General features: G+C 44.6%; 1 protein-coding gene across 4 annotated transcripts in view; it reads left to right on the top strand.

Moving 5' to 3' along the window:
- The window catches only part of FHOD3 (formin homology 2 domain containing 3), a 466,256-nt gene that overhangs the window by 378,150 nt on the left and 61,196 nt on the right, over positions 1 to 26,910 (top strand). For 3 of the 4 annotated variants that reach the window (XM_014781352.2, XM_087439151.1, XM_087439153.1), the window contains 2 exons: positions 11,936 to 12,232; positions 20,925 to 21,805. In XM_014781352.2, the coding sequence (XP_014636838.1) occupies positions 11,936 to 12,232; positions 20,925 to 21,805 (1,178 nt within the window). The remainder of the gene's footprint in view (positions 1 to 11,935; positions 12,233 to 20,924; positions 21,806 to 26,910) is intronic. The other variant, XM_087439152.1, reaches the window with a different exon arrangement.

Below are 26,910 nucleotides of genomic sequence, written 5' to 3' on the forward strand. Positions count from 1 at the left end.
AGGGAAATGACTTTTCCCCATGGAAGGAGCTGCTGTCAAGAGTTTACAAGCGGCTTTCACCCACTGATCTAGCCATGAAAGCATGTATAATGGCTAGATTATTTTTCTTATTTTAAGCTTGGTACTCTCTATATTTCACACAGAAACAATACTTAGAAATGCATTGAAAATTTTACCACACTATATTAATTTTATGTCAGGGAAAAATATGTTTGATGGTGATGTTTTTCTACCTGTAATTCGATCCCTAGGTATTTCCAAATATCTCATTGTTTGGCCCCAGAGATATTAAGAATGCTACTCACCGGCCTTCCCTTGGAGGTATTTACAGAAATTATTGACATGGTATACTGATATTTTCTCTCACAGATCCAAGCATTTAAAGTACTGGTAAATGTGACAATTCCTCTAGCTTCCTGATCCTCAAACCTGGAAATAAAATATAGACATATAATTATATCATGAAATGGTCAGTTCATATAAATGAATAATCATTTTTCATGTAGGCATCATTCATGATCACGGCTATTGTTATTGTTACCAGTCATTGACTGAGCATCTTTGTCACCTTCGTTGTGTAACATGTTTTGAGTCTCCTTCAGGTGTAGACACTCTCTTAGGTTACCTAATCCACATGGAAGAAATCAGAAACATCTGGTATCCTATTTCCAACTGGCACAGTAGCAATGGAATATCGTCAATCATCAGCTTAATGCACCCTGGTTCCCTTGCATAAAGTTCTTGGACACCTTCAGTCCAATATTTCATGAATTGGCAGGAAATTAGATTCCTTGTGGTTCTGTGACTCAAGGCTGCCCCATCTTCCCATACCTCACTTGACTGCTGCTATTTGATGCCATTTGGTCGATTAGACAAAATCTCTCAGGAACTCTACCCAAGGCCAAAGCCCAGCCTGCTACACCTGCTGTGGAACTTTTTTGACAGACCTTGCAAATCATTGGATTTTTCCTGCCTTGCTATTTCTCTGTCTCTAAAAATGGAAAAAGGGAAAATTTTCCCTTATTTCCTCATATAGAGAATGATAGTTGCCTGCAGTGTTTTCTTGTACTATATTTTAAAACATTAAATAGTCTTGAGTCCTTTTGAAGTAGACAAGTATAAATTTTACTTAAGTGTACTTAAGTAAAGACAAGGCCCAGAATGGCATTGGGAAAGTTGTTTAAAAAGGGCATTATGGGATCAACGTGATAATTTCATAAACAGCAATAAGGTCTCAAAAACTGAAGAGACTGAGCCTTTACCCTACTTGCAAACTAGTAAGTTAGTCTTCCGCAATTTCATGGGTGTTGGCAGAAGATACGAAACTCCTGGGTCAGAGACAAAAGCGTTTATTACTCATAGCAATAGTAGTAGCCAGAGTATCAGTGTTTGTACTATTTTCCTAAGCCCCCATTTCCCACAAGGTGTGTGAATAGGCCCAAGTGATACTGCACACAAACTGAGAGGACCCCTCAGCTTGGGGACTCCAAATCCCAAAGATTCAGCAGTAAGCATGTCTTCCCTTTGTACCAGAGGGAGATACTTCCTCTGAGAAAGCTGCCCCTACCGGATACACGAGGAAGCTCCAGTAGCTTTTTGTTGACTTTCTAGATCCAGCAGCTCTAGATTTCTGTGTATCCTCTAGGTAATCTCTGGACTCAACATGTTATTTGGTTTTCACGTCTTCTACATTTCTCATCTTTTTGTCTAAATCTTTCTCATTGTTTTGTTTCACTCTTCTTACTCTTCTTCTGCCTGCCCCCAAGTGTTGGATTTTTTTAAATCTTCCTTTCCCAGTAACGCTCTCTTTTCATGCCATAGACCCTGGCCATGCCCTCACCCACCTGTGATTTTTAACTACCTCCCGTATGCTGAAAACTGCCAAGTCTGCATCTCCAGCCTTGGCCTGAATGAGCTCAGGACGTGTGTGTCCAACCTCCTTAGACATGGCAATCTGAATGTTCCTCACACACTTTAGACTTAACAGGTGCCAGTCAGGGGCATTCAGATGGGAGATATCACCCATCTCTCACACATAAATCCCTACCCCCACACCTGCTTGTACCTTCTAGTCCTCATCTGGTTAAGACCATCTCTCTTGGCCTAGTCATTTAAGCTGTAAGCATACATGTAATTTTTCACTCCTCCCTCAATGCTCACTCCCACATCCAGTCAATCACCAAATGTTTATGTGCTCCTTTCTCTCAAATCAGCCCTCTTCTCTGTCTCCCACCGCCAGTGCCTTAGACCGGGTCTTAACTATCTCTGATCTGGACCATTTCAGTAGTTTCTAATAGATCTCACTTCTTCCAGGTTCTTCTTAGCAACCCAACCAAAAAAAATCGTATCCATACTTTGTTTTTAAAATCTAGTTTCTCCATTATCTACGACATAAAGTTAAGACCTTACATGGCACTCAAGACTCTTGGTTATCTAGTCCCTACAACCAGTCTTTTACCATCACCCCCCCCACACACACACACATTATGCTCCATCAGCACCAAACCACTATCAGTACCTGAAAGGTACCTTGTTCTCTTGGGCATACCTCTATGCTTGAGTGCCCTCTCCCATTGGTTGCCCACTGGACTCTTACTGTCTAGTTGGAGCATCTTTTTTTCTCTAAAGCCTCCTTTGATTCCTCTTTTGTGTTTCCCCTAAGTCTTGTACATACCTAGGATACAGGGCTTATCTCACTATGTATTTAATAAATGGTCCCCCTATTAATCTGTGTGCTCCTCAGAGGAGGGCCCATGCCTGCGCTCACCTTTGTTATCTTCCAATGCTTGGTTCAGAATAGTAAATGTTTTATGAGTTAACGAATGAACAAACAACATGAAAAAAAGAAAGCAGACACATTAATCTACAGAGACAGCTATTTCCCCTGTACCCAGAAATTTATTACATGGGCCACGATGGAGGACACATCTGTGACTATACAGGCTACTCTATAAAGACTGAAGAAGTGATGGTGGCCTAAGGTAGAGGGGGAACTTCTGCAGAGAGTTGACGTAAAATATCTGGACCATTTCTTCCTAGGATCTAACTCTAAAAGAGGGAGAAAATGCAGAGGATGACTCTTGACAAATTGATAGTTAAGATATTTATTGAACCACCTTTTAAAATATCCCGTATTTTAAGTCAATTTTCTGCATTTCTTTGTGAATGAATTTGCTAACAAGCGCAGATAAATTGGGTTTGTTGACTGACTGGACAGCCACATCGATTAGTGGCTAGATATAAGCGAGGAAGGGTTAACTTCTTGGGGTGAGAATTTAAAAGTGGGATTTCTATTCATACCCTAATCACAGGCCAGCTAGTTCTGCTTGTGGTTGGTCAGACTCTACTGGCAGGAAGAGCTAATTTTTTCTTTAGATATTGGCAGTTTGATCTTATAATATCTCTTGGCTATGACTTTAGTGACCACTTTAGCCTGAAAATTAATTTAGGGAAGATATTTCTTTTATATGTGACTTTCTTGGGCCTAGCACAGTGCCTGCACAAGAGAGGTCCCAATACATATTTATGGAATGAATGAGTTTGCTACTGCTCACGTTAGAATATCTAATTAAGTGTAACTATATCCTGCTAAGCCTGAAAAAAATAACTTAGCCAAAAACTCAAGCTCAATCGATTTATTTGCCAAGTGTTATTATTCAGGACTATCCATTTTAACACTAGGGCATCCCTTCCAAAATAGCAGTTTTTGTTTTGATGTCATTATTGTTTCTGTTTGGGACTGAAAAAAGCTAGAGGTGCTGTTGAAATGCATTGCCCATTTGGAATTAGACAATGTCTTCATCCTTGAGGAAAGGCTTATCTTCCTATTTGCTCTTGTAAGAAAACAGGTGTGTAGTTAACCCAGGAGCTCCACCAGCCCTACTGGGCGTGGAAGGACAAACAGTATTGAAGTCAGTCCTGTTTGACACTGTTTGAACAAAGACAAGGCCTATCTGACTTTAGAAGAGGGATTTAAACAAGCTCAAAAGAAGTCTTCATAACCGAGAGTTGATGTTGGGGGTCATATGATTTGAGTTCAAGAGAATGATAGAGCAATAAATGATACAATAATCTTAAATTGCTCTTCTTTCTCTTTATAGGGTGAAATAGAATCTATATGTTAGTAAATATTAGAATAATTGGACCTGAAACTGACTTCTTTTTTGTCCTATATGATACTACAGTGGAATTATATCATATACATGTTTAACCAAGTGAACTCAATCAGAAGCATAGTCTAAGGGGCAATACTGGGGAGTGGAAATTACAATTTAAATAATGCTTGTAATCCTTCCCAACATCCAACTCAGGTGTTTGTCACCATGTGAGCCTGACATGAAGGCCATGGGTCTGTTTTTTCTTGAGCCATTCCTGACTCTCATGTGCATCTTGTAGTATGAACGACTTGCTGCATCAAATGTGATTTCAGAGTTTAAGGATTTGTCTTTGGAGATAACATGGCCCATGACTATAAGCCCTGCACTTCTTATGGCATAGAAGCTAAATGAAAACCTCTATTTTTGGGACTATGAGGATAGGTCCACGAGCTATAAAGTGGCACCATCCAAAGGGACGGTTGAAGGTAATTTTGACCATGGATGGTTTTCATCTTAGGAGGTGGCTTAGGCTCAGTTAAACCTGTTGGAAAATCGAGGTCTGAGTTTTGAGGACAAAGCTAGGCTTAATTTTGAAAGCATACAAATTCATTAGACTGACGAGTCAGTATTTTTCAGTGATAAAGTATTTCTTTTGTAAAGCTTGAGTAGATTGAATTGGCCCTCCTAATGAAAGTATTCTTATAGGCAGTGATTCTCAACCAGAGGTGACTTTTCCCCCGAGAGGACATTTGGCAGTGTCTGAAAACATTTTTGATTGTGACAGCTGGGGAAGAGGTGCTATTGGCCTCTAGTGGGTAGAAGCCAGGAATGCTGCCATTCCTACAATGCACAGGACAGCTCCACAACAAAGAATTATCTGACCCAAAATATCCATAGTACCCTGCTCTAGAGTGAATCTGAGCGAACAGCTTAGCAAAACTGGCCCAACACCAAAGGCAAATTCTAGAGAATTTACAAAGTTGTGAGCTTTTTCTCTTGGGACCATTTTCACATTTATGTAATAAAACCACAAGTTTAAAGTAGATGCTGTTAGTTATTAGCTCTGAAGTGGGGAGGTCCCTGGAATCTACACAGTTTAGAGCAACTATTATAGAACTGGCTGGTCCAGACTTTGGTTTCATAAGTCTCGTCAGAAAGCCAAGTCCTGGCAAAGTCATCGAAACGCCATCACAGATTGAAATCAATTGAAGCCACCCAAAGACTTATTAACTTCAGATCATTCTACCACCAATTTATCTCTTCAAAGAAAAATTGCATGACAGGAGATTCTAATTAGACACTCTGGACTCAGCTGTCAGGGACCCTGATGAAAGCAGAACTGTAACGTTGATGCCCACTGTGTGTTTTGTTTGTTTGTTTTTCAGGAATGATTATATACTTCTCCTTTGTGGCCTAAGTCACCCACCACATAGTGTAACATCATGATTAACAGGCCAAGCTTTTCAGTCAGGCTGCTCGAGGTCCAAATCCCAGCTCTGTTAGCATTTGCTGTGCTTGTCAATGAGGTCCTGTTGGAAGTAGATGGTGCGTGCTCAGAGGGTACCCGAAGGTGGTCAGTGCAGGGACGGTTTGCAGAGGTGTGGAGAGGGTCATGGGACCATCAGAGCATGGAGAAGCACCCAGAGACTAGGAACAGTGGGAATCTGTCAACCTGCTCCCCACTCCCGACCTGGAGGAATTTGGCAAATGGCTGGGACTTGGTAAGACCTGTCGCCTTGGGAGGGAGCCCATGGGACAGAAACGGTGGCCTGACAACCTCTGCCAAACTGTGGCCCCACATGAAGAGAGAGCAAGGGCATAAATACTCCACCTCTCCTTCCTCCCACATCTGCTGGCACCTCCCAGGGGCCGACCCATCTGAAAGTGAGAGGGAACGCAAATGCAGGAGGTGCTCTGTGTAGAGGCCAGCCTCCCAGGACACAGAACAGAGCAGAGAATGGGACAGGAGGAGCAATCCGAGAGTATCCAGCCTGCTGTGTGGCCCTGGACAAGTGACTTAACCTCTCTGAACACGTTTCCTCATTTAATTTTCATATCACTGGTGTGAGAACTAAATAGGGTCATGTGTATATGGTTCCTAGGACTGCACTGGTGGGTAGAAGGCACTCAGTACATAGTAACTTTTTTTTTTTATTTCACTTTAAGGCCAAGCAGGGCCTGATGTCTAGTGAGATTTTTCAGGACCAAGTGAGGAGCTGGTACTGGGCTTTTGGAAGGACAAAGGGAACCAGCTGGGATGAGTCAAAGTCTGCCCTCGCGGATGTGAAACAGGGGATGAGCTGGCTGAAATCCTCATGGCCTGTTCTTTCCTCATCTCCCTTCCAGCTTTGTCATCTGCATGAGGGAAGTACCAGTCTTCTGACTGGGCATCTTTTATATTCTCTCAACAAAAACACTCAAGTTTTCCCTCTTTTCCTGTGGTTCTCGTGCTAATGGGTTCCCATTCTCGCTCCCCAGCCTCTCTCTCCTGTAATGTCTGTTTCCTTTGGATAAGGAATGCCCTTTAGTGGCCATGTTTTGCTTATGGGTCCTTCCCCACAGGATGGCGATGACCAGCTTCTTTGTGACTTCCTCCTGAATACTGTACCCTGGGGACTTCCTCCTCCCTATTATTTCTTCCACGTTGCATAAATTATCTATTACCGTATCCTTTTATACGGTTTAATTTTGATTTTTTTTCTCCTCCTATACCCCCTACTCCAACCTTAAAATTTAGTTTAAAGCCCTCTGAATCAGGTCAGTGCAGGTTCTGGCCAAATACATTTTTCTGGCCTTTGCTAAGTGTGTTCTGGCCATGCCAAGATCCCATCAGTCTGCTCTCTCAGGATGTGGTCCAGGAAGTCCTGGACGCCTTTTATGTTGCCAGGCGTTTCTTGCCATGTCCTCCCTGCATTTCCAGACTCACGCCCACCGCAGGGAGAAGGGCTGCCGGGCACGTGGCCCGAGTCCTCCTCGCGGTTCCCCTCCTCCTCTGCCCAGCCCCAGAGATGCGGTCAGAGCTTTGTGTCCGTCCTCTGTCTGAGGTGATGGGCAAGTGTGGGGGGTCCTGGAAGCTCATGACTTGCAGGTTTGGTTTATCACAGTCACTTCTGAGCCTGCCTTGAAGACAGGAAATAAGCAATCCCACCCCATAGAGAGGTCTGAGGATTTAGTGGAGAGTTCACGTGCAGTGCTCAGTAACAGTGCTCAGAGGGAGCCAGCAGCCTTGTAGCACCCCCTGCTCCTCTCAGATGCTAACACAGCATCTCTCCCCATGGATCTCCAGGATGGAAAACTTCTTCCCACTGTCCGGAGTTGCAATAACTTGCCCATGCGTTCTTTTTTTTTTTTTTTTTTTTTTTGTGAGGAAGATCAGCCCTGAGCTAACATCCATGCTAATCCTCCTCTTTTTGCTGAGGAAGACCGGCTCTGAGCTAACATCTATTGCCAATCCTCCTCCTTTTTTTCCCCAAAGCCCCAGTAGATAGTTGTATGTCATAGTTGCACATCCTTCTAGTTGCCGTATGTGGGACGCAGCCTCAGCATGGCCGGAGACGCGGTGCGTCGGTGCGCGCCCAGGATCCGAACCCAGGCCGCCAGTAGCGGAGTGCGCGCGCTTAACCGCTAAGCCACGGGGCCGGCCCTGCCTGTGCGTTCTTCCAGTGGTGCCGTTTTTTCGTTTTCTTCTTCTCTTGAGCCCCACCGATTGGCATTCGCCTCTTCCTCCTCAGTCTCTTTATCTGCAGAGTTGTTTCCTGACCGTTTGCCCCACACCAACCAGGAGCATCACCTGTAGCCACAGGCACACCTCAGCTGGCCCGGCGGGAAGCATGGTTTTCCTGTGATGCAGGCGTAGGCAGGGGTCATCTCAGACAAAATGAAACTTGGCCTGTCTCTACCTGAAGCAGCCATCACTGCCCTTAGTGTAAAGTCCCAGGTCCCTACCTCACCTTACAAGGCCTGTTGCCCTGGCCCTGACACCGGACATCTTTCATTCCCCCAGCACGCCCTGTGTTCCCGGACTCTGCGCATGCTCTTCCCTCTGCCCAGGACATTCGCATGTCTACTTTTCCCCCTTTTAACTCTTTTTCATCCTTGGAGACTCTGCTTAATGTCATTTGGGGACAGAGACTTATGTCCCTTCCCAGGCCTTGTCAAAGACCCTGGCCATCCCTTCCCAGGGCACTGTGTTTTTGCTGTTAGAACAGCCATCACTTTTATAAATATTTTTTAATTGTGTCTGGTTGGAGCTGAAGGGCTGGGATTTCCCTGTGTCCTTTAGTGTAGGGTTCAGCCACCTTTGCCATGCAGAGGCCATGGCAGGATGAGTAGCATCTCTTTGCTCCTCTCTAACCTCCATGATGACAAGAGTTGGGTCTGTCTCATGTATCACTGTGTCTCTCTCACCAACAACACCATTGTTAGGCCAAGAAAGGCTCATTAAATACTGGGACTAGCAACAGTGGGAGGTTGTGAGCAGTTCTTACCCCTCGGTGTTGATAAATGTCTTAGCTCTCTTTAGGACTTTTCCTTCTGTTTCCTGGGGACTCAGTGAAGATAGATGATACTTTTCCCCGTGTCTGCTCAGAGAGCAGCTGGCCTGCTTGCAGCAGTGACTCAAGAGGAATGGTTGTGTGTGTGTGTGGAAGGAGGTGTTGATGAGGGAGATCCTAATGAAAGAGAATGGGAAAGGGGAGCAGAAATGTTCTGGAACTCAGTGTGCAGTCTCAGGGCCATCCTGGGTGCTTCCTGAGTATCAATGAGAACTTTATGAGCAGATGTCCCAGGACCAGGCTGGGGGCTCTTTGTCATGAGAGAAAGGAGAGGTCTTGGCCCTCTGGGCAATCATTCCATGTTTGATGAATACAGCTTGAGAAGGGCTCTGCCATGGATTCTGCTTGCTCCTTTCAGGGACTCCCTGTCACTTGTTATCCAGTGCCCTCACTTGAGTGCCTGGCCACATACCACCATGACCCCCGTTGATGGGTTTTTATGTCCTGTGTCCCTAGCCAAGTAGTAGCCCTCTGAAAGCAGTGATATGTATTATGCCAATGCCACACGTGTTGCCTGATGTACACAGCACAGAGGTTGTCAGGAATGAGCAACTATGCATGTTTACTGTCTCTATCACCTTCACTCTCCATCTTTGGTGGTTTTGCTTGACTTGAATGTGTGAATATTACTTAATTTGTTCATCATTAGGACAGCCTCATGTGCCACAGACTTACAGTCAGACCTTGTGGACACTGGGTCATCCTTTCTGGTTAGGAGATAGTGTTGGAAACGATTACCTCCCCAGCAGTAATGAAAAAGAAAGACCACCCCAGTGGTCGGATCACACATATAAATGTCTGACTCCATGAAGTTAGGCCCTTACCTATGGGGATGAAATTGCACTGTTTATTCCCAAGAGTGTGCGACTTTTCTAGAGTTTGCATGTCCATTACCACACCTGTCTATGCAGCCACTGGCTAATCAGGGGCCAGAGTTGCTGCTTAGGTGGAAGGAAACACGACAGTGGAGTGTGTATAGGCTGGAGTCAAACAGCCGTCACATCATAGATCCTTCCTACTTTGTCTGCCCAGTCTCTTGGGGCTGGTGAGTAGGCACAGGCTTATGGCGACCAACTGCGCACATCTCCCTTTCAGTGATAGAGCCACACGGAGGCTCCCTTGCCAGTTTTCACCATATGCTCACCAATTAAAACTCAAATGCGTGCCACATGCTAGGCTGTTGGAAACACATTTTCGTTTTGATGTGGCTATTCTGAAGTAAATGTGTGCAAGAACATATGCTTTCTGTCAACCAAATGATGACACTGCTCTTGCTACAACTATGCTTTTGCCATGCTTATAAAATGAATGGGGTTTTGTATCTCTGCTAAATGCTCTATTATCAGATGAAAAATAAATTACCATAAAAATTCCTTCAACACCAAAGGGAATTCAAAGGCATCTTCACTCTGCTTGTACCCAGCCCAGGTTTTGCTTTTAAGGAAAAGTGCCTGACATGCACATTCTTGGGCATGTGGGTTCACCGTTGCATGCCCTTGGCTTCCTCCTGCTACTGCCAGCCAGTGCATCTCTGCCTGGACACTCTGCCCTCATATTGCCAGTTCCTATAACCGTTCCTCTTGGGGACACCCAGCAGGGACAACCAACAGACAGCAGAGGCCTTTGCTGCCCCGTCCTCCCTTCCTCCAGTCTTCCCAGGAAGCAGGTTCCTGTACTAGGCTGTAGTCTCCTGCAGAAGATGTACAATGTTTCCTCAAGCCACGGACAGGCAGAAGGGAGAGGCCCTCTGTCCTCTATGCTCAATTCCTACCTGAAGGGCATTGGGGGGATTCCCACAGAGGAGTATTTCTTCCCTGTGGTGGTTGGAAGGTACCCAAGGACATAAGGAGAGGCTGGCATGTCATCCTCTGCACTGTCTCCCTCCCTCTCCACCTAATTGGAAGGCAGCCTGAGAACAGACTTGGAAGGGAGGCTGTCTACTGGACCCAGTGAGTCCTAGCGGAATGACTTCTTTCTGGGAAGCTGAGGGCAACTGGGCTCCCTGCCCGGTGAGACCTGAGCTTTCCTCTCCCATAGTAATGCCACTGCCTGGCCTATTTGGGGACCTGCTCTGTATACCCCATTGCCAGCCATCCCCACTCGCCTGAGCCAGCAAGATGCCTCCACAGAGAGAGCTCCCCAATCTGCTTGTTTGAGCACATGCTCTTGGGGTACACTGCCTGGATTCCAGTAATGTGGCTTTGCCCAGCCCTGAGGGTCAGACCCTCAGGAGTAACCCATTCTCCTCTGGCTTTCGCGTGTGGCAGTGGGCTCAGAATTTTTTGATTCCTCAATCATTTTGCTACCCATCCACAGCTCACAGCTGAGAGTTTTGCTCAGCAAAGACGTGCATAAGCCACACTGTGCCATTTCCCAGCTTCCTAGAGAGTGACACACATGGGAGCCTGAGTCTTTTACCTTGGTACAAGCATCAAATCTCCAATCTTGAAAGGTGTACACATAGTTCTGTGCCCATGAGTGATTCTTCTAAGTAGCTTTCAAAATTATAGACTCACTTCACGTTGTGAGAAAACATAACTCAAGCAGAGGTGGGCAGACCTCATTGGTTTAGCCACTGATACAACATCAGGCTGCTGCTTGCTTATCAGCTTGTTTCACCAGGGATTTTTTTTCTTTCCCTGAAGAGACAAAAGGATCACATATCAGTTTTCTATTGCTGTGTAACAAATTACCACAAACATAGCGATTCAAAATAGCGCCCATTTATTATCTCAGTTTCCATGGGTCAGAAGTCCAGCAGGGCTCAACTGGATTCTCAGCCCTGGGTATCACAAGGTGAAAATCAAAATTGTGCCTGGCCGAGCTCTTATCAGGAGGCCTTGGGAAGAACCCACCTCCAGGTTCCTTCAGGTTGTTAGCAGAATTCAGTTTCTTGCGCTTGCAGGACTGAGGGCTCTCTTTCTTGTTGGCTCTCAGCCAGGAGTTGTTTTCAGCTTCTAGAGGCCACCCGCATTCCTCATCACATGGCCCCTCCGTCTTGAGAGCCAGCGCTGATTCAAAACCTTCTAGTTGCTTTTAGTCTCGCTGACTTGCCTTTCTGTTGCTAATCAGAAAACACTGAGCTTTTAAAAGGCTCACCGGATTAGATCAGGCCCACCTGGGTAATCTCCATATCTTAAGGTCAAGACTCTTAGGGGCCATCTTTCGAATTCTGCCCACCATAGCCAGCATAGAGAAATCAACCTCGCATCCATTCTCACACCTCACTTGACACTTCCAAAGAATTCCTGCTGTGATTAGAATCTCCATTGTTGTCTCCACCAGTGACCGCAGGGAATCCTGAGCCCAAACTGGAGGCAGAACCGGAACCGGAGGCAGAGGTGGGGCAGGTTGCCCATGAGGCCAGCCGGGAAATAGCCCCTGCCCGCGTGGCAACAGAGAGCGAAGTGGAGCGAGCAGTGGAGCAAGAGCCAGAAGAGCGAGCCTCCCTCAGTGAGAAAGAGAGGCAGAATGAGGAGGTGAACGAGCGGGACAACTGCTCCGCCTCCAGCATCTCCTCCTCCAGCAGCACGTTGGAGAGGGAGGAGAAGGAGGACAAGCTCTCCAGGGACAGGGGAACTGGTAATAAAGCCCCCTTTCTCCATAAATACATTCCAGGGAGCCCCGGGGCGGGGGAATGGTTCGCTGGCCTCAGAGGTGACCTGCTGGCTGAGCTCACTCACTGTGCTGTGTCACCCAGTGTCTGGAGGTGAGGAATGTGGCCACACTCTCAGCCAGCCAGCAACTTCCTGCCCCATAGAAAGGGCGCTCCCACGCCCTCTGCCATGCTGTTGCACCATCACTTCTCCAGGTGGGAAAAGGGCCTGATAATGAAGGCAACAGAGGACTTTTCCTGGGGAATAAGCCCCAGAAGAGAAACTCCTCAGTTCCTTCTAATTAATTGTTAATAGTAAGTGTAGCTTTTTTCTGATTTAAATTTGGAGACACAGCATGTTATCTGCTCCCTTGAAAGAGTTTTTTCAATTATGTTAAACCGTTATGACTGAACATTTCAGACCAGAGCCGATTTGTTAAAATGAATGGAATGAGTACTTCCAAAAAGGGCAGTTCACAGTGTGCTGAGGTCAATTTCATGTACTCTACTGGAATATACATAATTTAGGTAGTTTTCTACAATATACTCAGGACTGCTCTTTGGTATAAAGTACATGCTTTTCCTTATGGAATTAGACCTTTTTGGTACTATACCTGAGATTCATTCAGTTCACCTGTGTAATGGTGACAAATGGAATGTTAGTCCTCACTAAGGACTCTGAGTGGGTGCCACAGTTATAGGAATTGTAAATGATTTATATAATCATTTGAATTATGATTCATATATGACACCATGGGTTGGTTTTCCTACCCACGACTTGTGTGCTGTCAGGGTGGCTGGGAGCAACCTCTCTCAACTAACCTTATGGGCCAGCCTTCCTTAAGCTACAGAGTGACACTCAAAGACCCTACATCTTGGGTTCAAAGGGCAGCATGAAGGCTCCTCAAGGAACCAGTGGCATGACCCACGCATGGCTTGTTAGTTCACAGCTTAAGAACACACTGTCTCTGAAGCATGGATGAATGAATGAAAATGAAATGAATGAGAGCCAGCCCTGATAGCCTAGTGGTTAAAGTTTGGCACTCACTGCTTTGGTGGCCCGGGTTTGCTTCCTGGTCGCAGAACCACACCGTGCGTCTGTCAGTTGCCGTGCTGTGGCAAAGGCTCACATAGAACTAGAACAACTTACAACTAGGTTATACAACCATGCACTGGGGCATTGGGGAGGGAAAAAAAAAAAGTGGAGTGAGTGAATGATACCATAATGTCTCCCATGAGACCTGTCAATCAATGGCTTAGTCTAAAATAGTTAAAACTTGAGTCTTCACCAATTAAAATATATTATTAGATTTTATTCTCTGTATTGCTGATCACTGTGATGCAGTGAAAAAGGAGGACTGAAAGACGTTATTAGTTTACATCTTAGGAATTATTGCATTGAAAATTTTGCATCTGTTTGGTAGAAGATGTATGTGCTAAGAGGTATTACATATATTGATACTTAATTTCTTTCAAAGTCAGATTACAGTTAATCTCCTCAATTCTACTTATTATTCACATTTAATTATGGTCACAGTGCAGGGTGTCAGGTAAGTCTTCTTGATCATTTTGGCCTTAAATCATGCTTTATTTACTATGAATAGCTTGAAGAATTATTCATCATAACTAGGCTTAGCAGGCCGAAAGCATATCAACAAGTTGGGTTAGTAAAAATAAGCCAGGGAACAGAACTTTCTTGGATCAGATTATCCAATATTCTTCCAAATAAGGACAACTTTCCAAAAATGGAGACTCTGCTCCCAGTGAAGAACCATTGACTTTCTACCGAAAGCTGGTGGTGTCCAAGTATATAGACTCAAGAATTAGGGCTCTGCAGTGATTTTTTTTCTGCTTCAGTCTGGTGCTGTTAGAGATGTGATAATGTTTATTTGTTGTAGCTTACTGATTCCTAAAAAACCCCACTGCTCAAAGGCACTGTTAGCAGCTGTGGAGTCAGGACAGCTCTGTCATCATAGCTCTTGCTTTTCAGAATGTTCTCAATTAAATCACTAAGGCAGTCAAAGTGATTCCCAATCTTATTTCTAATTATTGTATCTGTTACTTGAGGATGAATTTGTAGGGCTTGAAAGAGACTCACCTTACTCCAGTTGTGTGGTTTTCTTTTTCTTTGTTTCATGTGTTCTGCTCTATGGCATTAGTGAGACAGGCCTTGTCATAGCATTCATTGCATTTGGTTGTAATTACTTATATAGCTGTGCTTTATTTCCTCTTGAATATAAGCTTTGTGAGGATGGGGATGTCTGTCTTGTTCATTGTGAGTCCTCACTTCCTAGCTAGGTGCCCAGAACGTAATAGGGGCTCCTAAAACCATTGATGGATAAATGAATGAAGAGATGTCTGGCTAAGATGGAGAAACTCCATTGCTCCGAGGTCCTCCCTCTTACACTTAAAATATTAACACCATGAGCATAACAGAACAGTCAGTCATAGGAGGACTCTGAGTGGTGGAAAGAAGAAGGCAGACTACCTAGGGACCTTTGGACTTGAACGACATGGCAGTGAAGCTCCAAGTAAAGCCTATTTCCCTAACCAAAGCTTTGGGAAAAGGATTGCCTTAACAGAACAGAAATTCTTTTTGGCAACTAATACGTGTTCTCTCCTAGACAAGCACTAATGGAAAATCTGCCACTGTCCTACCCCTCCCCCCCACCCAGTGGCTTCAGTGGGGCCAAAGAGGAGGTGGTCTTCTATACACCCCCATCCCATGGAAACAGGAGAAACAGTGCTCCAGTTCCCCTCATCCCCCAAGCCCGTGGTGTCAGCGGGACTCAGTAGGGAGCCAGTCTTCTATCCCTTGCACAGGAGAAGCAGGCAGTGTTCCGATTTCCCTGCTAGGGTAGTGTTGGCCTAATGGAGAACTGATATTCTATTGCCTGCAGGGCAGAAGCAAGTGGTGTCCCAATTCCCCCATCAGGGTAGTGTCATTGGGGTCCTGTGGGGATCTGAGTCTTCACTCCTACTCAACAGGAACAAGACTTAAGGAGGCAATGGGAAAAGGACTAACCAGTGTACTGTTGCCCCTGCCCCTGCCTTCCCTCTCCCTGACACCAGGGGGGCCCAGTGGGGAGCTCAGCCTCCATCCTCACCTAGCATAAACAAGGTAGAATGATGCAGTTGGAGGTGGAATTAGTCTGCACTCTGGTCTCCCAAACCCGGAATCAGTGAGGACTGGTGGGAAGGTGAGCCTTCACCTCCACTTGGAAGCAATGAGGCAGTGTGAGTCAGTGCTCTGCTTTCACTGGGGAGATGCCAGTGGGGTAAAGGGGATGCTGAACCTCTATCCTACCCATCTTCAGTGAGGCAGTGTGAGTCAGTCACTCCTCTGGGCAGTGTTACCCACTCCTGGGTGACAGTAGGACCCAGCAGGGAGCTGAACATCTTCCCCCACCAACACCTGTATGCTGCACCTAAAAAGGGTGACAATCTGCTAAAAGAGAAGATTAAGTATGATCCAAAGTCTAGCAAATAATACCCAGAATATCCAGGACACAATCGAAAATCATTCATCATATCAAGAACTAGGGCAATCATAACGTGAATGGGAAAAGATAATCAACAGATGCCAACACTGAGATGAGCCAGATGTTGGAAATACCTGACAAGGATTTTAAAGCAGCCATCATAATAGTGCTTCAGTGAGCAGTGACAAACACTCAGGAAATACATGAAAAAAAATAAAGTATCTTAGCAAAGAGATAAAAGATGTTAAAAAAGAACCAAAGGGAAATTATAAAACTGAAAAACTACAATAACCAAAATAGAATACTTGATGGGCTTTATAGTAGATTGGAGACAACAAAGGAAATATTCGGTGTTTTTAAAGACAGATCAGTAGAAATTCCCAAATCTGAATAACAGAGAAAAAATAGACTGAAAAAATGTACAGAGCCTCAGGACCTTTGGGACTATATCAATAGAACTAACATTCATTTCATCAGAGTCTGAGAAGGAGAGGAGAAAGAGTGTAGTGCTGGAAAAATATTTGAAGAAATAATGGCTGAAAATTTCCCAAATTTGGGGTCCAGCTTGGTGGCATAGTGGTTAAGTTCACCTACTCTGCTTAGGCAGCCTGGGGTTCGCTGGTTGGGATCCCGGGCGTGGACCTACATACTGCTCATTAAGCCATGCTGTGGTGGCATCCCATATACAAAAATAGAGGAGGATGGGCACAGATGTTAGCTCAGGGCTAATCTTCCTCAGCAAAAAGAGAAAGATTGGCAATGGTTGTTAGCTTAGGGTCAATCTTGCTCACCAAAAAAAAAAAAAAAAAAATCCCCAAATTTGGCAAAAGGCATAAACCTACAGATTTAGGAAGCTGAGCAAATCCGAAGGAGGATAAATCCAAAGAAATCTGCACCAAAACAAATGATAATCCCACTGCTGAAAACTGAAGACTAAAAAAAGGTCTTGATGGGGCTGGCCCTGTGGCATAGTGGTTGGGTTTGGCGTGCTCCACTTTGGAGGCTAGGGTTCACGAGTTCAGATCCCAGGCATTGACCTACCACTCATAAGCCATGCTGAGGCAGCAACCACATACAAAATAGAGGAAGATTGGTGCAGATGGTAGCTCAGGGCTAATCTTCCTCAGGCAAAAAAAAAAAAAGGAAGATTGGTAACAGATGTTAGCTCAGGGTGAATCTTCCTCATGCAAAAAAAAAAGTCTTGAAAGAAATGATGTGTTACCTATAGAGAAAGACCAATTCAAATGACAACAGATTGCTCATCTGAAACATGGTGGCCAGCAGGAAGGGGCACAGCATTTGTCAAGTGCTGAAAGACTAGAACTGTCAGCCATGAATTCTATATCCAGCAAAAGTAGCCTTTAAGAATGAAGGGAAAATAAAGACATTTGTGGTTAAAGAAAAACTAAGAGAATTTCTCACTAGCAGACCTACCCTTAAAGAATGGCTAAAGGAGGTTCTCTGAACAGAAAGGAAATGATGACAGAAGGCTTCAAATTTCAGAAATAAAAGAACAACAGAATGAGTAAAAATACAGTTAAATAAAAAAGACTTTTTCCTCATGAGTTTCTTAAATCATATTTGATGGTGAAGCAAATATTTGACATTTGATATAGTGTTCAATGTATGTAGAGGAAATGCTTCAGACAGTTATATTTTAAAAATTGGAAGGTAAAGGGATCTAAATGCAAGTAAAGTTTCTATACTTCAAAGTAGTAAAACATCAATACCAGTAGACTGATAGGTTAGTGTGTATATTGTAATACCTAGAGTAATTGCTAAGAAACTTACATGAAGCAATGTACTCAAAAACACTATAAATAAACCAAATCAAAATTCTAAAAAACATTTAGAATCCACCCGAGTAATCCACCCGAGATCACGAAAGGAGAAACAGGAACTGAAATAAAAGGAATAAGCAAAACAAACAAAATGGCAGATGTAAGCCTTAACGTATCAATAATTACTTTAAATTAAAAGACAGAGATTTGCAGAGTGGATAAAAACACTAACTATATGCTGTCTATACAACACTCATTTCAAACATAATGACATAGGCAGATGGAAAGTTAAAAGTTGGGAAAAGATATACCATGCCAACATTAATCAAAGAAAAGCAGAAGTGGCTATATTAATATCAGATAAAGTAGAGTTCAGAGCAAAGGAAATTGCGAGGGACAAAAAAAATCACACTACATAACGATAAAAAAGACCTAGGCAAATGAAGAGAGTAAGCAAGAAAACCAGCATTTAAAATATTACCTGATTATGCTCTTGTCCCTGTCGCCAAAATAAGAAATTGCCAACATTTCCCAATGAATGGAGAAAGAGTGAGGCAGTCTCTTGAGGGAGACTCAGCCACTTTATCTGCTGCAGCCTCCTGGCGTCAGAGCAGTCTCCCTATTTACGGGACTGTCTGACCAGTTGTAGACACTCCAAATAACCAGATCTCTCTGTTGTGTCCTCAAATGCCATCTCCTCTCTCTTTGACAGTGGTGATCTCCTAAGTGTATTTTGTTTGTGAAACCTATAGGAGGGCTCAAGAGCTCCTTGTTCTGATGTTAGTCCCCTGGTGAGGATAGGCCACTGTTAAGCAGAGCAGAGAGGACAAAGCTACACTGGAAGAAACAGGGCACCAGGGGGTCTTAGTGCTTCCCCAGTCAATGCCTCCTCTAAGGTCAAGGCAGGGCCACTTGGGAGAGACCAGCTTCCTCCCCCAGCATGTTTGATCGGACTGTTCTCCTTTGCTCATGTCCATGGCCTAGGTCTCCTGCCACCCCCCAACACAAGTACTGATGGAGGCCCTGGATATCTGAAGAAACTCGTATCCTGAAATGCTCGTATCCACCTCACAGCCCTGCTGGCCATTAGGAAGCAAACTTAGAGGAATAACATTCCTGACTGTTCATTCATTCATTCATTCATCCTAGATGCTGGCGATACAACAGTGAGCAAAACAAACCCAAACCCCTGCTCTTGTAGAGTTTACATTCCAGTAAAGAAGATGGTTTAACAAGTCATTATAATCGTTCCAGTGATGGGGCAAAGGCAGCAATAAAATAAATAAGGAAAACGTGTGGAAGATTAGACAGTAATAAATGCTCTGGTGAAAAGTAAAGCAGGAAAGGATGATAAACAGTGTCGAGGAGAGGAAGGGTTGCACAATTTTAAATCAGCCAGTCGGGGAAGTCGTCACTGAGAAGACACTGTTTGAGCAAAGACCTAAAGGAGGTTGAAAAGCAAACTGTGATTAACTGGCTGCAGTTTGTCCCTGGAGGAGCAAAGGCCCTGAGGCTGGATCATGCCTGGTGAGTTCTAGAAATGTCAAGGAGCTACTATAGCTGGAGAGGTTCATGTATATGTGTCTGAGGTGGTGGCGGTGGTAGTGGTAGGAGATAAAAGAATATTAAGATGGGATCACGCGATGCTTGTGAACATTGAAAAGTCATTGGCTTTTTGTCTCAGTGAAATGTGGCACCATTAGAAGACTTGGAACAGAAAGATATGATCAGACATTTTAATACATCACGTGGCTGTTGTGTTAAGAACTGACTGTAGAGCTGCAAGAGTGGAAGGTGCGACCAGCGAGGGGACACCTCTGCAGTGCTGTAGACAAGAAACCATACTGGCTTGGACCAGGGTTGTGGCAGGGGAAGTGATGAAAAAAGTGGTTGGATGCTGGATGTAACATGAAGATTTAGCTAACACGACGCCCTGCTACATTGGATGTAGAGGATGAAAGAACAGGAGGAGTCAAGGATGACTCGGAGGATTTTGGAATTGGCAGCAAGATAGATGAAGTTGCCATATCTGAGACAGGAAATGACTGCAGGAGAAGCAGGTTCGGTGAGGGTAATGAGAGTGAGGGCGAAAAGTGGTATTTAAAGTCCGGAGACTGGATGAGATGATGACCAAGAGAGTGAGTGTAGATGGAGAGAAGTCCAAGGACATTTAAAGGTTCAAGATAAAAAGGAACCAGCACAGGAGACTGAGAAGGAACAGCCAGAAGGAAGGAAGCCAACCAGCAGAGTGCAATGTCCTAGAAGCCAAGCAAAGGATACGAGAAAAGGAGGAGGGAGTGATCATCTGAGTCCAGTGCAACAGGAAAGTTACTGGTCACCTGGAAAGGAGCAGCTTTGAAAGGTGGTGGGAACAAAACTTTATTATACTGGGTTCAAAAGAGAATAAAGAGAGAAATTGGAGACAGTAAGCAAAACAACTCTTATTGTAAGCAGCTTTACTTGAAAGGAAAGGAGAAAAGTTGGATTATAGCTGGAGGGATAAATGGAGTCAAGTGGTGTTTTATTTTAAGATGGGTGAAATTGTACCATGTTTATATGCCAGTAGGAAGGTCTAGTGGGAGGAATATGAGACATGCAACACAGAGAATTGCTGGAGTGGTTTCCAAATGTACAACAGGAATGGTTGATGCCTGCTAAGTGGGAGAGTTTATCAGTAGTCACAGGAGGGAGGCCATGGTTGGGGTTCAGGTACAGGTGGGTGGGTGGAGGGTGAATGGAAGCTTTGGAAGATCTCCTCTGACTTTATCTGTTAAGTGGTTGAACTAGGAAGCAAGGCCATGCTTGTGTGGGGATGAGATGGGTGGGGAGGTTAGAAGAGAGAGGAGGAGTATGAAAAGACATCTAGGAGACCTCATGGATGAGACTGCCAGGCAGCATTAAGGATCTCCTGAAGACTAGTGACCATGAACTTAAAGTGCATGGTTTGTGCCTCTCTCCAGGCACTTTGAGATGAGCTGGTGCAGAGGTGGAGTGGGGGAGAAACAGAGATAACTTTACAGCCTATCTAACACCTGCCATGGGCAAGGGAGCATCTTCTTGGCCTCCTTCTGTCTTGTTAGGACAGAAGCCCCTTAGTTACCTGTGGCTGGGTGGGTGCTGACCAGCTGTCATGGGTGGGCAGGAAAGGTTAGGGAAATTTCTCGCATGAGCCTAGGTGGAAGCCAAGAGCGGTGTCACGCGTACAAGAGTCTTGAGTCCTGAAGTGAGTCATTGGGACTTTGGTGCAGCATCTCTTCCTGGTCAAGAGTGTCTTGTCAGCCATGAGCACCTTCCTCTTCAATTGCTTTATTTCAGTGTCTTCTCTGTGTGTAAGGCCCATATATTACCTAGTTGGTTTTCTCATGGTATTGAGGTCCCTGCCATGTTCTCATTTTTTTTCTCCTGTGTACTTGCAGGTTTGTGGTCCGCGGGTGTTCAGGATGCCGGTGTAAATGAACAGTGTGGCGACATCCTCACCAACAAACGGTTCATGCTGGACATGCTGTATGCCCATAACAGAAAGCCCACGGATGATGAGGAGAAGGGTGAGGGCGAGACTGGGAGGACTGAGCAGGGGGCAGAGGCCGTATCTAGCCTCGCCAGCAGGATATCTACCCTGCAGGCTAACTCTCTGGCCCAGGATGAGAGTGTCAGGAGGGTGGACGTTGGCTGTCTGGACAATCGGGGCAGTGTGAAAGCCTTTGCTGAGAAATTCAACAGCGGGGACCTTGGGAGAGGGTCTGTCTCCACCGACACTGAGCCCGATGACAAGGTCCCGGAGAAAGCATCCACACAGCCAAAGACAGAATCTGACTACATCTGGGACCAGCTCATGGCCAATCCAAGGGAGCTCCGAATCCAAGACATGGATTTCACCGACCTGGGGGAGGAGGATGATGTTGACGTCCTGGATGTGGACCTGGGTCCCAGGGAGGCCCCGGGGCCACCTCCCCCTCCCCCGCCTACCTTTCTGGGTTTGCCACCCCCGCCCCCTCCGCCCCTGTTGGACAGCATGCCTCCCCCTCCAGTCCCCGGTAATTTATTGGCTCCTCCTCCAGTGTTCAACGCTCCTCAGGGCTTAGGGTGGCCCCAGGTACCCAGGGGTCAGCCGGCATTCACCAAGAAAAAGAAGACTATCCGTCTGTTCTGGAATGAAGTGCGGCCTTTTGAGTGGCCGTGTAAGAACAACCGCCACTGCAGAGAATTCCTGTGGTCGAAACTGGAACCTATTAAAGTGGACACTTCCAGGCTGGAGCACCTGTTTGAATCTAAATCTAAGGAACTGTCCGTCTCGAAGGTACCGCTAGCATCCAGCATGCTTCTTGATTTGCAGAGTTACTTTCTGCTGTTGTGTAGGACTGAGAAATTTATTGTATATAAAATTCCCTTCATGTTGCTTTTGCTATTTGGTAAAAAAGGCAATTGGTATAAAAAAAATTTGACCTTTAATTAGTACTCTTTGTACCACATGCTAGGTGTAAGCTAAATGAGTAAGGGACCCTTAATAGCTAAGGTAGACAGTGGCTTACTAACATCATTAGGTAAAGTAGCTTTCAAAGAACCAAATAACCTGGAGGAAAAGGCAAAAAGATTAACTGGGGAATATTAGCAGAGCCCAACAGCAGATGTTGACATTAACTAGAGGAAAGTAGACGTGCTAATTTCTCAAACACGTGGACTTTATTCGGGGATGTGTTTATTTACTATTACCTTCATTGGTTATATTTGATAGTAGCAGTCGGAACCCCAGCTGTAACCACACAGTGCTTTTGCAAAGGCACTAATCTGAGTGACATTTCTTTGGATAATCCTGTGGCTGAATCAGCATGCTACCACTATCTAGATGTTTCCAAATAGTCATAGGGTTAGCATCTGTAAATATGACACATGCATCTAGATTTCTTATTTTTCATAAATGTTTGAGAATTCTGTAGTCATTGTTGCTATGATATTTTTAACAGAGATATTACATCCACGTTTAGAAACGGAAAACGCCATGCAGGAAGTTATTGGGCATCAGAGATAAAGTCGTGGTTAATGAACACTGATAAAGAAGCTGTAAGATACTGGATCACAGATTTTATTTCTAATGATTCACTGCATTAATAGGGTTTCCTTTACATATCTTAAAGAGTTGGTTTTTTAAAAAAATCCTTGTGATTCTGGGTATATTACAATTTTAAAACAAACTTAAGACTATCCTCTTTTCTCAGGAAGTAGGGGTATGCTAAAACACTTTGTAAAGTATAATTTAGAGTAAACACGCAAGAACTTCTTATGATGAATTAATTCTAGCTCTGTGTGGTGCTCCCTTTATCATCCTTTGGGGTGAGTATAAAGCTGCCTGAGCTGGGCACCGATTCTGAATCAAAAAGTATGTGCAGCATCCTCAAGATAAGAGTGCCCTTCAGACAAGGAGCCGAGTGACAGAGTTAGTGCCTGTCACTACTGTGTGATGCTGAAAGGCCAGGTGGGGGAACTGTAATCGGTCGACTTCCTGTTAAAACTCTTCTGGGGTCTGGAACTATCTGCTGCTCTCCTCAGGCTGATCTTTGCCCGGGTGTCAATTTCTGCCCTGTCTCTGCAAGGGCGTGAATCCAAACTGTTACCAGCCTCAGGAATCGCAAGTCAGGATTATGATAAGCTTTCTCCTGTTTGTAAATCCAAACCACTAGGATCCAATACAGAAAATCCCGCCCAATCAGTCCTCTCCTTCAGCTGAAAGTGTACTCCCTTTTGTCCTCTCTAGAAATGACACCTAGGAAAGTGATGTTGGGCTCCTGCTCTTGGTGTCTCTGTGTCCTGACTTTCCCAGGACTGGTAACGTGGTGCTGAGCCACCCACGTGCCCCCTTCAATTCTTACAGTCAGGCCTGGCATTTGGGAGAGGATGGCCAGGCTGGGTTAAAACAGCATCTCTGGTTGGCAGTAGTTACCCAGGACCTGACCTTGCTCACACCCCCTCCGGCCCTCTGATCCAGCTGGCCATCTCCTTCATCCTCCTCCCCGCCTGGGCTCATCTGGTTGGCTGTGTCCTCTAGGCTTCCCCTGGTTACTCATCACCCTTGGAGGTTGCTGGGGAGAGGCTGGCCCTTCACCCAGGGTGGGAGAAATAAAAGAGTTTGACAGGGAAGGCACTTCTGACTTCATTTTTACAAAGGAAATGGCAAGATTAAAGGCTTCCTTGAGAAAGACCCAAAATGGATGGTTCCCCTCCCTTCCTCCTTCTCTTGGTCCCACTGTAGTTGGTGATAAGAGTCTGGTTGGTGTCCTCTCAGTAGTCCAAAATTCCGTTCTTGCTTGAAGGAGGTGTAAAATAAATACTTTAATAAATAAAATAATACTTTAAAATAAAATACTTTATTGCCTAGCTAAAGGACAAATGTTTGCCTAGTTTTTGTAAAGTGAGAGCGTAAGAGGAAAGTAATATATTGAAAAATTTACCAGACTGATTCCAGAATGTTCTACAACAGCCCAGGAGCCCATACCTTTGTTTTTTGGGGATAGGAAATATAAGCAGGGGCTAATTTACAAATGTTACAAAAGGTAAGAATGCAAATTAGGATTAAAACACATCACATTGGAGACTTGAATCTATTATGTGTATGTTACCGATACAGATAATAACTAATTTTACTTCTGTTTCTGATCCTTGACTGTGATTTTCATAAAACACAGCTATAAACAGCCACTTCTGAATTCTGGCTCATGAGAAGTTTTTCATTAAACACAATAGACCACAACAAAAATAAAATGAAATAGACCTCACAAGAAAACACAGAGCAAAGGGAACCGGTTTTAGTTTCCGTCAGAAAACTTACACCAGACCAGAGTTACAGGATATAGTTATGACCATCCAGGTCACCCCCAAAACAAAGATTCATGCCAGATCCAAGGCTCTGTGACTGCTTAGTGGAAATGATAAGAACAGAAATATGTGCTTTTTTGTTTCCTTTCCAAATAGTTTCTGTAATTGGATCTACTTTTCTCTCTCAGCAGGAAATATATATAGCTTTTTAGTTAGATGACTTTAATTATGTTTTGTAAAGAAAGACAGAAATCCTGTGCTAAATTTCATCATATTATGTTTCTACTGCTGGTCTAAGATGTGTTGAATCACATAGGAGATAGTTAAAGTGATCCCAGAAAAAGATGTCAGGGCAGAAAGCCCTGGGGAGCATGGGGAAGTACCCTCCATGGACTTGACTTCATCCCGAGGAGCCCCAGCAAGTGGCCTTCCAACCTGTGTGCCTAATCCAGGGCAGCAAAGTCCTTCCTGCCCCCAAAGGGCAGCTTTTATATCCCAAGTTACAGAGAGACCAAGACAGTGGTGGAGTGCAAAAGGAAACCAGAAGGAAGTAGGGGACTTGGTTTCCTCTTTGGGGACACCATGCTGTCTTACTCCCTTGGGTTCATTAGGTTTCTCATGGGGAGGGGACTCCAGAATGGATTTGGAAGATTTGTTCAACTTTCTTTACCCTGACGTTTTGAAACATATCAGAAACTATTAGCAGTGACTTTTTAAGAAAATTTAGAGATGATGATTTGTTTGGTCTGGGGTGAGCCCAAGCCTGGGTTATTTTTAAAAGCTCCCCAGGGACTCAACCAAAGTTGTGAACCATTGATTTAAAGTGAAAAATGAGGTACCAGTGAAGGGGGCATTGCTTCCCATCACCACTTGCCACATTGACTCCCCCATCCCCGTTTTATTCTCTTGAGAAGAGAGTAAAATCTTCCTACCCTATATGCAAGTTCAGGACATAAGGGAATGTTATTTTATTTAACATCACCCTCAGAAAACCTGAATTCTACCTGGAAATTCCAAACCCAACTTTGGGACTTAGGTGGGGTGAGCATACATCCTAGTGTCCCCAGGATGGTCCTGGTGTATGCCTGTCGTCCCGGCATAATTATGAAGAACACTCCCTTTTTCTCTCAAAAGTCTCCTGGTTGGGGGACTAGATGAGCTACGTTAACATTGGAAATGGAACTGTTTTACACTTGGCCTGTGCTGTAGAAGACTCAAAAGGCAAATATGAGAAATGAATACTTTTTTTCCTAAACATAACAAGAAGGCAAGTCTATTCTGGCAAGTTCCTCAGAAACTTTATTCCTGACTAAAGGTTTTTCAGCCTTTATTTAGACTTAATTGGTTGTTATTGTTTCCTTTTTTTGCCTTAATGCTTGTCTCTTTTTTAATAGGACTTAGGAAAATTCCACAGATGTCACATCTTTATGACATCTGTATCGTGGCATCATTGTCATTGTCACTTTCTCACCAGACAGTTTTGAAAACATTCTGTGGTGTCACTCTTGTGGCAGTTGGCAGGGAGTGAGGAGGAATGATTTACCATTTTAGAACTAGAGTTTGCTGAGCCAGACCGGGGGTCTGACAGTGATGCGGAGAAGTGTTTTGAGAGGTCCGTCGCCTTTCATGGAAGTGCTCTCAGACTTAGCGGTATTCTGCAAGACTCGCAGAGTTCGCTTAATAAATCACGGTCTTAGCCCAGTTCTATTTTCAGTCACAGCACCCTCTGGGGTGACAAGTTCTATGTGCTGAATATCCACTTTTTAAAGCTTACATCCTTTATTTTTAGTAAAATTACTCCTTAAAAATTCAAAGGGGGATCCTTCATGGCAGCATTTCAGGAAACCTTGGAAAACAAGCCCTGTTCACCTGCCCAGACTGCGTGCCTCCAACAATCTTTGATCACATTCCCCCTCCTTACTCTTCTCATTTCGTACTCTCCCCTCACGAGGAGGTTTCTGCCTTCACAGTGGCCCTTCTCTGGACCTTGGCCCTCCTTATCATGGTGTGCCACAGGCAGAAGCCCCATGACAGTGTGGAGAGGTGGAACAGGGTTCTCTGTTTTATTTCCAAGAACTACACCCGTGATTTGGTTACATTGTGTTAGCTGTGGCAGAACGTGTGGCCATGTCTTCCGGAGTCAGCTGTACCCAGCCCCAGAGCCTCTCAAGCTGTTTTACCCTGGAATGTGGAAGGACCGTTTCAAGCTCATTTTAACATTGATAAAAGCTTCCTGCATTGTCTATAGCTCTATGTGAGGACTCTATCCCACATGATTCATAAAAGTGGCAGGACCAGTCCTTGCTGCATCTTGGAAGAGGGGGGAGGATTGACCCTGTTACTATTTTCTATCCTAAGAAATGTATCCTATTTTTAAATTGTATTCCTTTTCTTGAAAGAACAACTCTCTACTCATCCGACAATCCCATCTCAAAAGCCTTTAGACTTTTTGAAAATCTCAGTCAGTGACTCCGGTTGCAAGAGAGATCTTTTAAACATCTGTGACCCCTGTGCCCCACTCCAGACTGAGGAGATCAGGATCTCTGAGGATGGGGCCCAGGCATCACTATTGTTTTGGGGGATTCTCTTGTGCAC

The sequence above is a fragment of the Ceratotherium simum genome, chromosome 14 (genome assembly GCF_057802395.1).
Source record: "Ceratotherium simum simum isolate JZ-2026a chromosome 14, ASM5780239v1, whole genome shotgun sequence".
NCBI classification, from domain to species: domain Eukaryota; kingdom Metazoa; phylum Chordata; class Mammalia; order Perissodactyla; family Rhinocerotidae; genus Ceratotherium; species Ceratotherium simum.